Here is a 15,738-nt window from a genome sequence, read left to right as displayed (position 1 = left end):
GGTGACTGGTAACTCTGAGGTTCCACTGTAGTTCTGTTCTGGCACTGATTCACTGTGCAGCCATGTTCGAGTCACTTCATCGCTCTGTGACTCAGTTTCCTCATCTATCTAGCAGGGGTAATAGTCCTGTCCCTAACATACTTTGCAGAAGAGGTGTGGGATTAATCAGTGTTTACATAAACATGTTGAGCTCCTCAGATGAAAGGCATTTGGGAAGTACAAGATAATTAACATTAGCCATGAAATACTTTTTTTTAATGGCGATTGCAAACAGCCGCTCATGCAGTGTTCCAGAGACACACAACTTCAGTGTCTGCCTACTTAGAAACATAGACATAATTTTTCAAAGGCACCCTTTAATTGCCTGGCTTTAATTATTTTCTCATGCAACTGCCCTGTGACAGACTCAGAGCAATGTTTACATGAGGTTTAGATTGGCAAGTGTGTGTAATTAAAGGGCACTCCCTTTAATATCCAGATATCCAGCCTGCATATAAACTGGTGAGATCAGTTAGGGATTGTCCTCTTGGCTCTGAAGAGCATTTCAAAGAACCGCCCACCCTCTCAGAAATGTATAGACGCAGACACATGGCCTATATACAGAGGCCCATGCTACCTGCAGAATTAAAATAATATAGCAAGTGTAGTAAACAACGTTCTCTGTAGGACCTATGTGGTGGTGTGCAGTGTTTGTTATTGTGGTACTTGGCATCTAGCCAAGGACAAGAGAACAAGCTGCATAATCAGCTGCATTCTCAGGACTGTGCTGCTGTGCTTAGTCGAGAAGCTGCTCACACACACAACAGGCAACCTCCCCAAATGGGTGGGCATATTGCCCCTCCACTGAGAACACAGGAATGAAATAAACCTGTCTGTTACATGGAATGTGCCGAGAAGGATGGTTTCATTTCTGGTTTCTGAGAGAACCTTGCAAACTGGAGAGAATAATACAGCTGTTATAAAAGGCAGAGGTGCCTGTATCCTTTGTGAGTAGCCTGTTTAGTGACCCACGAGAACACACACAGAAGTCCTCTGGGAAGCTAAGAGTTCCTATCAGTAGAAATGTCCATGCTGAATTGTATTGCCTGGAGAAACCCTGATGCTCACATGGAAATATGTTTGGGCTAGTGTCTCTTTAGAGTCTATGCCCTTGTAGGACTAGCAATCCAGGGAACTTGAAAATAAGATCTCTGGGTAATGGGATGTCCCAGTGAGATACAAAGGCTGAGATTCAGGCATATGGAGAAAGCCCCCAGAAATCAAGTTAGTAGACAATACCTGTTGCCGAGGGACACCTAGCTCTAACAGGAGACTGTTTCCATGCAGCATTGTTGCACCCCTTCAGGGATGCTGGCCAGCCTCATAGCATAGAATCATACACGTGTAGGACTGGAAGGGACCTTGAGAGGTCATATAGGACATGTCTACACTACAGGATTATTCTGATTTTACAGAAACCGGTTTTGTAAAACAGATTTTATAAAGTCAAGTGCACGCGGCCACACTAAGCACATTAATACGGTGGTGTGCATCCCTGTACTGAGGCTAGCGTCGATTTCTGGAGCGTTGCACTATGGGTAGCTATCCCATAGTTCCCGCAGTCTCCCCCACCCATTGGAATTCTGGGTTGAGATCCCAATGCATGATGGTGCAAAAACAGTGTCGCGGGTGATTCTCAGTAAATGTCGTCACTCAATCCTTCCTCCGTGAAAGCAACGGCAGACAATAATTTCACGCCCTTTTTCCCTGGATTGCCCGGGCATACGCCATAGCATGGCAACCCTGGAGCCTGTTTTGCCTTTTTTCACTGTCACCGTATGTGAACTGAATGCTGCTGACAGAGGCGGTACTGCAGTGCTACACAGCAGCGCTACACAGCAGCATTCATTTGCCTTTGCAAGGTAGCAGAGACGGTTACCATCTGTATTGCACCATCTGCCATTGTAAATTGGTGATGAGATGATGGTTATCAATCATTTTGTACCGTCTGCTGCTGTCATGGGTGCTCCTGACTGGCCTCGCTGAGATCGGCCGGGGGCGCATGGACAAAAATGGGAATGACTCCCGGAGTCATTCCCTTCTTTATGTTTTGTCTAAAAATAGTCAGTCCTGCCTAGAATATGGGGCACGTCTACTAGAGAGCCAGAGAGCACAGCCGCTCCGGGTCAGAGCCCCAGAGATCCTGCAGAAATGATGAGCTGCATTCCATTCTAGGGGGTGCCCCTGCAACAAACCCACCCGTTGCTTCCCTCCTCCCCCAACCCTCCTGGGCTACTATGGCAATGTCCCCCCATTTGTGTGATGAAGTAATAAAGAATGCAGGAATAAGAAACACTGACTTTTTAGTGAGATAAAATGAGGGAGAGGAAGCCTCCCACTGCTATGATAGTCCAGGCAGTACAGAATCTTTTCTTTAAACATGAAAAGGGGGGGCTGATAGAGCTCAACCTCCAGTTGCTATGATGAGGACGATTACCAGCCGTTCTGTACCATCTGCCGGAAATGACTGGGAGTCATTCCCATTTTTACCCAGGCGCCCCCGGCCGACCTCACCGAGGCCAGCCAGGAGCACTCACGGGATGATGATGGTTTTCCACCATTTTGTACCGTCTGCCATCAGGAAAAGAAGAGACAGGGATGCTGCTGTTCAGCGTCGCAGCACCACGTCTACCAGCAGCATGCAGTAGACATACAGTGACACTGAAAAATGGCAAGAAACGATTGTTTTCCCCTTTTCTTTCACAGGGGGGAGAAGGGGGTAAATTGACGAGATATACGCTGAACCACCCCGGACAATGTTTTTGACCCTTCATGGAATTGGGAGCTCAGCCAAGAATGCAAATGCTTTTTGGAGACTGTGGGGACTGTGGGATAGCTGGAGTCCTCAGTCCCTGCTCCCTCCCTCCATGAGCGTCCATTTGATTTTTTGGCTTTCCATTACGCTTGTCACGTAACACTGTCCTGAGTCCCTGCTGTGGCCTCTTTCTGTCATAGCCTGGAGATTTTTTCAAACGCTTTGGCATTTCGTCTTCTGTAACAGAGCTGTGATAGAAAATATTTGTCTCCCCATACAGCGATCAGATCCAGTATCTCCCGTACGGTCCATACTGGAGCTCTTTTTGAATTTGTGACTGCATCGCCACCCGTGCTGATCAGAGCTCCATGCTGGGCAACAGGAAATTAAATTCAAAAGTTCGCGGGGCTTTTCCTGTCTACCTGGCCAGTGCATCTGAGTTCAGATTGCTTTTCAGAGCGGTGACAATGGTGCACTGTGGGATACCCCCCGGAGCCATTACCGTTGAATTGCGACCACATTAACCCTAATCCGACATGGCAGTACCAATTTCAGCGCTACTCCTCTTGTCGAGGAGGAGTACAGAAACCAGTTTAAAGAGCCCTTTATATCGATATAAAGGGCCCCGTTGTGTGGACAGGTGCAAAGTTAAATCGGTTTAATGCTGCTAAATTCGGTTTAAACGCATAGTGTAGACAGGCCCTAGTCCAGTCCCCTGCACTCAAGGCAGGACTACATAATAACTAGATCATTCCTGGCACATGTTTGTGTAACCTGTTCTTAAAAACCTCCAATGACAGAAACAATTATGTATTAACTATATTGATTACCTAAGAATTCCCAACTAACACTTTGGCAATAGTCCCAAAAGTGGTGCCCGCAGGCATCATGGCGCCCGCTGGGGCATTTTTATGCGCAGCCGCATAAAAATGAAGCCGCAGCCCTGCACCTGACGGGGACATAGAACTCAGGCTGCGAGCATGGTGTTCTCTGTTCCCAACAGGCGCGGAGCCCGCCTAGTGCCTAGCAGGGGAGACAAGCCGCTGCCCTGTGCCTGATGGGGACAGAGAACTCCGGGGCTGCAGGCTGTGGGCACCAGTGTTCTCTGTACTTACGGCTTCTCTCCAGCTTCTCTCTGGATTCATATATTATGTTATATTAAATATGATGTTTTTCGTATTATTTAATGTAAAAATACAAAATAAGCCTTGAAAAATTGTTGGCTCCTGCCACACTCTTCTGAAAACATGAATGTGCTACTGGCCACAAAAAGGTTGGGGACCACTGGTCTAAGGTTTGGTAGGTTCTTGTCCCAAGATCAGGCCCAGTATTATTAGAATCACTTGTGAACCCTGACATCCACGATTTCAACATTTGCACTTAACAAAAACATTCTGAATTTGCAGTAGTTTTATTAACACAGATAGCAAAGTTACAAACACTCCAACTCAACAAGATAGAAAAAACATAAAATGAGTGTCTGAGCAGCCATATAGTCACTCCATCCCTTGCAGAACAACCTGAAGTGTTAATCATTATTTTCCATGTCACCATCACCAGTGGTTCTTGTCTTGGCCTGTCCCAGGCATGCAGGCTGGGATACAGCTTTGATAATGTGTTGTACTGACTCCACTAAGTCTAATGTTTCAGCCCCTCTTCCTCATTTGAACTCCCACACCCCACTAATGTTGGGGTGCCCTTCACCTCAGGCTTATTAGCACATATGTAAATTAGTTATCATGGTATTCTTGTGGTTGGACATCTGCTGACATCTGATGTCTGCAAAATCCCCAGAATGCTCGAACCAGCTTTAACTGGTACATTGCAGTATCTATTTTCTAAATAGCAGGACTTTTATCGCTCTTCTTATATCCTGGGGTATTGGGCCATGGCCATCTTGTGATAACATGATCTGGGGTCACTTTACCGGTTAGCTGCTTACATCAAATTATTCTTTGGCCCTGAGGCCTTGTTTGGCTATGCTAAATAGCTTACCGGCCTCAGGCTTGTAGGCTTTCGTATTACTGCCTTAATCCATGGCTATCTCACACCTGCCTGTACCTGTAGGCTACGCCCTTTAAAATGCCATTCACTTCAGCAGGGAGCTGCTGCAATGGAACCAAAAGCCCAGCAAAACAGCAGGGTTTGGTAGAGGCTGGTCCTTTGCTTTCAGAAAGCAGAGAGCTTCCCTACAGAGACTCTGCCTCGGGGGTGCTCCAGGGCCTCCTTTCGGACAGAGGAGGAGAGCACGAGGCACCAGCTGGCCCTGACTGTTCTAAGAGAGCTAAGCTCTTTGACCCCTTCTAGGAAGGGTTAACGTTCCTGTCAAATTGACCATGTTGCTCACACGTTTACCTTCTCTGTAAGCTGTCCCCTCCTTCCAAGGGGACCCTCCAGAAGCCGCACAATCTCTTATACCGTCTCCTAAAAAATACCTGGCTGTTCTAGACAAAGGTGAGCGGTGTCACTCAGGAGCACTCCAGCCACCACCCTGTTCTGGCTCTGGATGCAAAGCGTGTGTCTGTACCCAACTGTAAAGACAGCCAAACCTTCACTGGACAGGTCCTGCTCTCCCTGTGCAGGCGGGGACCTGCTGCAGGAGGCGCAGGCTTCCTTGGGAGCTGTTCTGGAGCTGCTACGTGTTGGGTGCACAACAACTGCCCCCCCAATTCTTAAAGGCCCCAGCCCCCAGAGTGCTCTTCTGTTTCTGCCTGTACTGGTGTCTCTGAACCATTTCCCTCACCTCAGGTGCACAGCCAGTTTCTTTAGCTAGGTCCCAGTGAGATGTAGGGAGCACTTAGGCAGGTGGTGGTGTGTATTAGCTGTTCATATTGACAGCTTCTGCAAGTGGCACACTAGTTTATGCTCAGCCCAACTCCCCATCCAGCAGACATTCTGACGTGCATTTGATGTGTAATGAACATGGCCATGGCAGGGGCAGACACTCAGACCTCAGGCTAGTCCATTTGCTCTGCCTCTGCCCAGGAGTAACACAGCCCTTATAAAGCTACCCGGACACCACGTCCAGCTCAGGGTGCCAACAGCCTTGGTGCCGTGAACCTTCCTTCCATGTTGAAACTGCCCCTCTTCCACTTGTGGCTCCAGCGTGATGCAACTACTCTGGTCATCCTAATAGCCTGTTAGATAGTCACAAGGATAATAATGAAGTGCAACTGCAATGAGTCATCTTAGTGCAGCATTAAGGCATCCTCTTTGCTCTCAAATAGCATTGCATGTTCAGAACAGAAGTAACACTCGATTACTTTGGAGCTGTATACATGGAGTGTAACTCAGCGTCACATTTCCAAAGCTGACAGTACTGAAAAACCACTAGTTCAGTGGGACTGGGAACCCTATAGATGCAGGGGAGGAGGATGGGGAGTTGTGATGTCATATTTATACATTGTCCTTTTGAACAGGACAGCCAGTAGAACAGTCAGTAATGGCACATTGGACAAAGGTGGGGCTCGGGAGCCTTCCTTGGAATGGCAAAGGGCTGGCGCAATAGGCAGCGATGTGGTCGTGTCCTGTTCGTGAGAAGGCGGCTTGTTTATTATAGGGGTCAGAGATTACTTACAAACAGCCCTCCCTGAGCTGCAGTTTCCAGATGAAAGCATATGTTGGGCACATTGATCACCACAATAAAATGTTCTGCTCCAAAAAGCAGCAGCTCTGAGACTTTTGATCTTGTTCCACAATCAATAGGGTTCCTCGTGTGCTAGATGTTCTGATCATGGCTCCTGGGGTGTTTGCGAAGAAGCACTTGGTGCTGTGGTCATTCTGGTTTGTTGCCAGCTCTTTGTGGTGCTGGAGCAGGCATGTCACGAGCTGCTTCTCTATCAGGGTTGCTGCCCCAGAGATGAGAGCGCCTTCTGTGCCCAGTTGGTTTGGTCAAGCCATCTTCTCTTTTTGTAAGCTGATCAGGACACCAATCTGTTTTTTTCATAAGGTCTGTATTTAAGGCTTGTTTACAGCTAAAATCAATTCATGTTGAGGCAGAGAGATTCTGCATAGGTGGACCAAACCCTGTCTTGTTAAAGGGTACAGAGAGGAGGTGTGCACAGCTGACTTCAGCAATTCAAACAGTGTTCCCAGCATTCCAACACGAATGCATTTTTCTCTTGGAAGCCAGGTCAGAGAGCAGGGGAGACACATTGCACAGGCAGGTCTCTTGCTGTGTGTAGCAGAGGTAGATCTCATGTGGAGGGTAGGAGTGTTCTTGTGAGGAGGGGGAATATACGTACGGAATGATTGGCTACTCCGGCAGTCTCTCTAAATACCTGGCTGTGACTGAGGGCTGGGTGAGTGCTTTGGCAATGTGTGCTGGGATCTCCTGATGCGAAGAGTGATGTGAGTTCCTGACCTTCGCATCACCAAAGAGTTGGGGAAAATGGTCCTTGCCCGTTCCCTAGAATACCTCATTGAGTGAGCTGCTGCAGCCCCTTGTGACGGTGCCATACTGTGCTGTAATCTTTAGCAGCGATGGAGGGTAGCCACACGTTTCTAGTTTGAGATTGTTCTTTAGGTCCAGAATGGTCGCACTTCTGTCAGGCTGGCTTGTATTCCAATGCTGAATGCGATATCTGTATCTCACTAAGTCTGAGTATGTGTCGCTGCTCTTCATGTGTTCTCTGTACACTGTCATCTGTCTGTCCCAGTTCCGGCAGCCTACACTGCTTTGATTTATGGCAAAAGTGGGCGGTGTCTAAAAACGTGGGGGAGGGAGGGTTTCCCAGCCCCATAAAAAGTACCAGAGTTAGCGTTCCTAGGCACTAGCAACCCGTGCCTGTGCTTTGAAAATGAACAGGCGCTCTCCTGGACACGCCTAGAACCCAAGCCCGTTTTCCAAGGTGGTGGCATTTCTCCCTCCCTTCCATTTTGAGAGGCCCTTGGAGTAAAGGAGGCACCAAAGACGTGCTCCAGCAGGGCTCAGCATAACTGTCAGATTCTGCTGCTTCTCCAAGTGGGAATGTGCTTTACAGGTGACTCAGATGGACCAGTGCTCATTCCCTTCCCCTGCTCTCCGCCCAGCAGAACTGCAGCAGCATCTTTTTCACCCTAGGAAGAAGGGACGTAGGATCTCTTGATTTTCCCCACTCTTAGCATGTTCAGTTAACAACTGTTTGTGAGAGAGCTGTGGCCGCCTGCACCAAGCTGCTGCCAACTCTCCCTTACTCACACTGCCCTGGTGGAGCAGGGCCCTGGTGCAGCTGGCAAGGCTGCCGGCGTTTGTCTGTGTTCCTCAGCATTCTCGTTCCCAGAACAGACTGAGAGGTCTCCATCTCACAGGAGGAACAAGGGCTTCTTTACCCATCAGTATTGTGGGCAACATGGATTAAGCCTGTGGATGCCATGTGTAACTTGCATATTCTATGCCACACAAATGCACAGCCCAGGCCTCTGAGGTACACATCTCAGCCGTCCCTGGGCTAGGAGAGTTGGGAGACACCTGGGGAGTGGGAGGTTTTCCACACCTCTTTATTAACTTTTGGCTCAGAATTCGCCTGATTTTATGAACTGATTTTACTTTCATTGGAATGCGTGTTTTTTCTAAGGATGGTTCAATTTTTGAATGCTCTCCTAGCTTGTGCTTTGTGATGCTGCTTGGAGAGGCTCTGAAGCTGTGCTGGCAGTGGGGGGCCCTTAGTGGCAGCTTAGAAACCCTGCACTCTTTTTCACAGGCTCTTCTGAGCAGAACATGCACCAACAACAGTGGAGTTACACTTTACCTGTCACGGCTTTGAAAGGAGGCAAAAAGATTTTCCCCTGCCCACGTTTCCCGTGTCAATATTTACATAGGCATGTAATAAAAAAGTCACTCACGCTGTGAGCCAATATTTAAAGGTTATTTCCAAAATAGCAAAACTGGGGTTAGCTCATGTGCTTGGCAAATTCTGTTTTTATAGTGAGTTTCCAGTTATATAAATATAAAACCATCCTTTAATCCAGTCCACTGTTTTGTAATTTTCAAAGCTGCCAAACTTATGTGGATTTCAGAGCAAAAGCCACCTCTGGCTAAACTCACAAGTGGTGAATTTGTCTAACCTTTATGAATGAGAAGAACACAGGTGAACGGCATTATAGAAGTGCAAAATGCTATTATTGCTCAGTGTATCCACCTTTGAAAATAGGGTTCTTTGAGATGTGGTGTGACAGCCGTAACCATAGCACCAGCTAACTCAGTACCCTGGGTTGTGCATAGCGAATTCACCAACACTTTAAGAGGTTCCAAAAATAATAAGATTGAAAATGTGTCCCCCCCCACACCGGGAGCATGCCCAGCATCTGACACATGGACTTTTGGGGGGATTGTTAACAAAATGCTACCCAGGATTTGTGTCACAACTCCAAGGGGACTTGCCCTAATTGTGTAGCCTCCAAACCTCCAGAAGTGCATTCACACACACAGCTGCTCTGCGGATTCAGGGGAGTATGTGCTCCTCCCCATAGGCACCAACTTCTCCTGGCACTGGTGGGTGCTCACGCTGCCCCACTCCAACTCCATCCCTGCCCCATCCCCATTCCAATCCCTTCCCCAAAGTCTCCACCCCTTCCCTGCCTCTATTGGACTCCTTCCCCAAATTCCCGCCTCGGCCCCACCTCCTCCCCATAGCACACTGCGTTCACGCTCCTCCCCCTTCCCTCCCACAGCTTGTTACACCGCGAAACTGCTGTTTCACGGCAAGCGCTGGGAGGAGAAGCAGGGATGGCGTGCTCCGGGGAGGAGGCGGAGGTGAGCTGGGGTGGGGTAGGGAGCTTGGCTGCCAGTGGGTGCAGAGCACCCACCAATTTTTCCTCTTGGATGCTTTAGCCACGGAGCACCCACGGAGTTGGTGCCTATGCTCCTCCTCCCCCACCACCCTCCCAAAACCTTTTACCGGTTCCCAGATTGTCGATTCAAAACCACCTGTTAAATTAGCTGCTGATAGCAAGGGGGTCCCCTCTATAATAGTGGCCTCAGTTATCTCTTTGATTTGCTTCTTTTGAGGATGTTAAAACCTCCGGAAAGTTGTCTTGGCAATAAGAAAACGAGTCTTGCCCTTAATAAGTCAGGCTGCCTTATGCATTCCTGTATGTAGGAGTAAGAGAAATGATCCAGTTTGCGTAGACTAGTGAAACGCCATCCTGCTCTGGTGCAGACAGGCTGGCAGTGGCCGTGTGTTTACACTGTAATTGTGGATGCACGGCTGCCCAGGGAGCATTCCCCGCTGGCTTACATGGCTAGCTCTGGGACCCAGGAGAGAGGGATTCTGCAAATTGTTCAGAAATCAATGCTAACTCTCATGTGGAAAGGAAATTTCTCTTCCTGCTTTTTATTGCGCTGGAGGGGGAATGCACAGCAGATTACAAACTAGATTCCCTGCTGTGATGATGCTACATGTGCCCAGTCTGTGGTTTGTAGGAGGGTGTAGAAACATGCTGCCTGCGCTCTGCAGGCACAGATTGTCTCTGGAGGCGGCGCAGTCAGCAGGAATCACACGCCTGTCTGTTTGTACAGGTGTCCCATGCTAGTAGTGCTCCCGTTGGCTCCTGCAAAGGGACACTGAGCTCCTGCCCTGAAAGCCGAGGAGGGCTTGTTAACACAGCCCCTTCCCTCTCATGCTTGTGGGCCCATGAGCCCTCTTCCTCAAACTGAGTGATGCTGCAGGAAGAGGAGGGGAGCAACTGAAATGTGCCACAGCTGAATTAGAACCCACATCCTCTCTGCCTAGCAGCAGCCCCATCGGGTCTATCAGCATGACCCTCTGTACCCTGTATTGGGAATGAGCAAGCTGTGCTAGCAACCCCATACTGCCCTGATGGGCTAAGCATGCTGGCACAGGTGAGCTCAAGCTCGCCTTTAGAGAGGATGCTCCTAATACTTCACTGTTGACTAGCCCTTGTCATCCAGGGGTCAACAGGGCTTTACAAACATGAATCAGTATTAAACCTCAGCACCACGTCCAGGCAGGCAAGCATTATCTCCCACTGTCTAGAGAGCCAGGGGCTGAGAAGCGGAGAGCTCTATGTTCATCTGTCCATGGCTGCGCAGCTTCTGTCTTCTGGCTGAAGACAGAAGCTGCCACTGAATTGCCGCTGCTGCAGAAACACGCGTGCCGCCCTAATGGCATATGGACTGCACCAGCCATCCGCAGCGGCAATTCGGCGCGCTGCTTGGGGGCAAAAACAGTAGAGCCAGCCCTGGTCCCCAGTAACTGGTTCTCGTGAACCTCATAAAACAGCTCCTTGGGCCCAGCAAGAGGCCTCGTTGCTGAGAGAGCTGGGACACATGCTCTCTTAGATAAAACCAGCTGCTTATTACTGCCTCCTCTCACGTAGCCAGTGTCAAACTTCTCCACAGCCCACCCCCAGGCCCTTGGAGGACCCCCCAGCTCTGAGAGGGACAGAATCATCTGATGGAGTGCCCTGAAGATGGACTCCAATTTAAAAAACCAAACGCCATCTTCCCCACAAGACAGAATGGGTCTGAGTGAGGGCGTTCCCTCCAGGGCCTGCTCCATGCTGTCCAGGCTTGTGTGGACACAGGAGTGGCAGATTTGTATAATTTTGGTGGTGCCCAGAACGGGCCCAAGCCCCCCCCCCCCCACACACACACATATCTGCCTTGTAAGATGATATATATTTTTTAAAATAATGTAAAAATGTGAGAGCTCTGGGGGGGGGACTGGGGATGAGGGGTTTGCGGTATGGGAGGGGCTCGGGCAGAGGGTTTGGGTGTAGGGGTAAGGACTGCGGGTGGGGCCAGGGATGAGGGGTTCATGGTGCAGGAGGGGGCTAGGGCAGAGGGTTGGAGTGCGGGGAGGTGGGGGCTCTGACGGGGGGGGTGGGCTCTGGGGTGAGGCGGGGCCAGGGATGAGGAGGTTGGGGTATGGGAGGGGCTGGGGCAAAGGGTTGGGGTGCAGGGATGTGGGGGCTCTGGCTGGGGGTGCAGGCTCCGGGATGGAGCGGGGCCAGGAATGAGGAGTTTGGGGTGCAGGTAGGCCAGAGAGGACTCCCCCTGCCAGCCCTCTCCCCACTGGCAGCAGCGAGCTCCAGGGGAGCGACCCCCTTTCCCCTCGGCAGCACACTCACCTCACAGCACTGTCACTGCATGTGCTCCTAGGGCCCCTCTCAGGTCCAGGGAGTCCCCTTACTTACCCTGTGGGGCATGCGGGGCAGAGCTGCCATCACGTGGGCACCACCTCCCGTGGTGCTGCCCCTCACTGAGGGTAGGGGATGGGGCTGCCCCTTGCCTGGGGTGGGGGCAGGAGCAGTGACTGCAGGCAAGGGGGCTCCCTGTGCTGGTGGAGGGTCCTGCCGGAAAAGGGAAGGGTCCATCCGTCAAAGGCGGAAGGGCAGGGTCAGGGTCAGCCTGGGTCAGCCTGCCCTGACACCCGTGGCTGGGGGTGCTAGAACCTTGCAGCAGCAGTTGATGCCAGGAGCCGGCAGAGCGGAGTGCAGCACGGAGCTGCAGGTAGGGGTCTGCTGCCCAAGCAGGGAGGGATGCTCAGGGGACGCACATGGGGGCAGCAGGTGGGGCTGTGGGAGAGACCAGGCCCCGAAGTTTGATGGCGCCGAACCCCCGGCCCCTGAATATTGCTGGAGCATGGGCATCACGGGCTCATATAACTTTCCGCCCCTGGGCATCGGTTCATCCCTGGCTAACTGTCATGGGCCAAGCAACTGAGTTTCTGCTTCCTCCAGGGCAGTCCAGGAGGCAGAGGTGGAGCCCAGGATGTGCCTTTTGGCCCTGGCTGACGCAGGAAGTGAAGAAATCAGTCCAGTGGGGGAGAGGCATTCCCCTAACAGGCCAGCGGTCAGCAGAGTCCCCCTGCAGCCTTCCTCAGTTCCTTGCCACATGTGACTCCTAATGGGACAGGTCTCCCATTTCACTGGGGAGCTGGGAACCAATTCCCTGACCATGGGACTCCAGGAGCCCACCAGTCCCATGTCAGCTGGTCCCCAGGAGCCTGCAGTGCGCGTTAACTAGGGCACACGGACGTCTACCATTAACCCACATCTCTTGTTTCCCAGTGGCAGCCCAACTCCTTGGAAACTCCGGCAACCTCCGCCAGAACAAGCCGACAGGCCCAGCGTCATTACTTAGTGGGAATGTTCTTGTTTTTCATGTCAGGTTGAAGCCCCAGAAGAGACCAGGCAATGGTGCTTCCCAGCCATGTGAGAATATTGTGGTCGCGTACTACTTCTGTGGAGAGCCCATCCCTTACCGCACCTTGGTCAAGGGGCGTGTGGTCACGCTGGGACAGTTTAAGGAGCTGCTCACCAAGAAAGGGAACTACAGGTAAGGCAGAGGAGAGACCTACGGTGAAGTCCATTCAGCGCAGCCTGCCTCTAGGTCTCTGCTTTCCACGGGTGGCCATGTTCACCTTTTGGCTCTTCCTCCCCTTTGCCCCTAAGGCGGGTGTCGGGGCCTCCCTCTGAGCCAGCAGCACTAGCTCCTTACTGTGTATGTTCCCAAGTACCATGGATTTCATGGTATCTTGTCTTGCAGTGATTCTCTGGAGACGGGGCCATACAAGGTAGACAAGGCGAGGGACTGCCCTGGGGAGGTGGTGTTCCTGAGTCAGCTGGGGACACTGTCTCAGTACAATGCCAGGATGCTAAACCCAAAGCAGCAGGTGTCAAAGGGAGTGGGAATCATGGGGGTGTGCAGGAAACTAAGGAGACAAGGCCCCTCCTATCCCAGAGCAACACCGCCACCGCCCCGGCCTTCTGCACATGGCAGGTTCTCAGGTATGTGCTCCCAGTATTTCAAGAAGGGCTCTTCTTCGAGTGATTGCTTATGTGTATTCCACAATAGGTGTGCGTGCTCGCCACATGCGACGGTGCCAGACTTTTTTTCCCTAGCAGTACCCATAGGGGAGCGCCCTTAGCGACCCCTGGAGTGGCGCCTCCATGGCGCAGTAAAGGGGTGCTGCGCATTCCCCTCACCCTCAGTTCCTTCTTGCCACCAGTGATGGTGCTTCGGAACTGCTCTGCTCCAGCTTTGCTGTGGCTCATCCCAGAACTACTTGTTCGTTCAGTGTGTGGTACCTGTAGTTAGTTAGTTGATTAGTTAGTTTAGTTTAGCTAGAGCACCAGGGCTGGGGCATGCCCTGTGCCCCAGATTTTAAGTCGTGTGACACTTGTAGGCGACCTATGCCCGTGAGTGATCCGCACGTGGACTGTTTACGCTGTTTGGCGGAAACCATCTCAGCAATTGCTGCAAGATTTGCTAGTCGTTGAAGCCTAGGAACAAGAGAGGAAGGGACGTTAGGCTCTGGGCTATTCTGATGGAGTCAGCGCTGACCCTGGCTCCAGCGCGCCACTCCAAGTTGGCACCGGGCACCGCGGTGTCAGAGCATGGCGACCCTTCGGCGCCATCAACTATTCGGCACTGTAGAGGAGAGGGAGGAGCCCTTGGATTCCCTGTTTAATGTACTGTCCTCCTCGGCACTGGGCAGGGTGGCCTTGCCTCTCCACGAAGGGGTGGTGAAAATTTCAAATATCCTGTGGCAAACCCCGGCCTCATTGGTCCCCATCTCTAAGAGAGCGGAACGCAAGTATTTTGTGCCTGCCAAGGGGCATGAATACTTGTACAGCCACCCTGCTCCTAACTCCCTGGTGGTCGAGTCGGTCAACCACAGGGAATAGCAGGGCTAACTAGCCTCTACCTCGAAAAATAAAGATTTGAGGAGGCTGGACTCATTTGGAAGAAAAAATTATTCGTCCTCGAGCTTCCAGTTACACGTGGTGAACCACCAGGCTATCTCCTGGACCAGTATGAGTTCAATCAGTGGGGCTTCCTGCCCAAGTTCGAGGACTTCCTCCAGGAGCGTGACAGAATGGAGTTCAACATGCTGGTGGAGGAGGGTACAGTGACTGCCAGGGCAACCCTACAGGCAGCTTCAGATGCAGCGGACATGGCCGTGCGGTCCATGGCCTCCACAATGTCCATGAGAAGGGTATCATGGCTCCTGCTCTCTGGGCTGTCCAGCAAGGCGCAGAGCTCCCTGCAGGGCCTCCCGTTTGATGGCAAAGCTCCGTTTGCAGAACAAACGGATACAAAGCTGCATGGCCTGAGAGACTCCTGCACGACACTCCAGACTCTGGATCTCTGTGTTCCGGCTCCAGCTAAACCGAAGTGCAAGCCACAGCAGACTCCCACCCAGGCCACCCATTCAAAATACAAGACCACTTATAAAAAGTCACCGGACTAAAAGAGGTACCTGCAGAGGCAGTCTCGGCCTGCCTCCCAGCCTGGGTCCTCCAAGGGCAGGCAGGAAAAAGGTGATTTGGAAGGGATGCCCAGGGCGCACTGCCAGTTCTCATCAGAAATGTATGTTCATGGTAGCGACCTACCTCAGGCTCCGGGGGTCCAGATCTTCCCCTATCTGACAACTGATTGGCCAAGGGCAGCTCCCGGTCGCAGGTGCGGGATCACGGGGCACTTCTTCTGCCCACGTGCACCACTTTGGGCCTGTTGGTAAACAACACCAAGTCCACGTTAGTCCCAGTACAACGTATAGAGCTTATCTGGGCAGTCCTGGACGCCTCATTGGCTAGAGGCTCCCTCCTACCGGACAGGTTTGAGACCCTGAAGGGGCTCATCGACATGGTCACAAGGTTTCCAGTGACAACAGCCAGAGCGTGCCTCCAGTTCTTGGGTCACATGTCAGCGTGCTCATATGTGGTCCATCGCGCCAGACTCAGGATGAGGCCCCTCCAGCTCTGGTTGGCCTTAGAGTTCTCCCAGGCCAGGGACAGAATGGACAAAGTCCTCATTGGTGCCCAAGCCAGCGATCACCTCCCTACAATGGTGGTCCTGCCCGAGAAACATGCTCCAGGGAGTCCCATTCAGGGGCAGAGCCCCGTCGCTGGAACTGGTGTCCAACGCATTGGACCTGGGATGGTGGGCATATGTGGGGAACGTTCAGACCCAAGGTCTATGGTCGGCTCAGGAT

At 51.6% G+C, this 15,738-nt stretch overlaps 1 protein-coding gene across 2 annotated transcripts in view; it reads left to right on the top strand.

The window, feature by feature from the left end:
• AXIN1 (axin 1) overlaps positions 1–15,738 on the top strand; it is a 168,656-nt gene that overhangs the window by 147,395 nt on the left and 5,523 nt on the right. For both annotated transcript variants that reach the window (XM_030577009.1, XM_030577010.1), the window contains exon 9: positions 12,909–13,076. In XM_030577009.1, coding sequence (XP_030432869.1) covers positions 12,909–13,076 — 168 coding nt within the window. The remainder of the gene's footprint in view (positions 1–12,908; positions 13,077–15,738) is intronic.

This window comes from Gopherus evgoodei, chromosome 10 (assembly GCF_007399415.2).
Source record: "Gopherus evgoodei ecotype Sinaloan lineage chromosome 10, rGopEvg1_v1.p, whole genome shotgun sequence".
Lineage (NCBI taxonomy): Eukaryota > Metazoa > Chordata > Testudines > Testudinidae > Gopherus > Gopherus evgoodei.
This window is presented reverse-complemented; position numbering and strand designations above follow the sequence as displayed.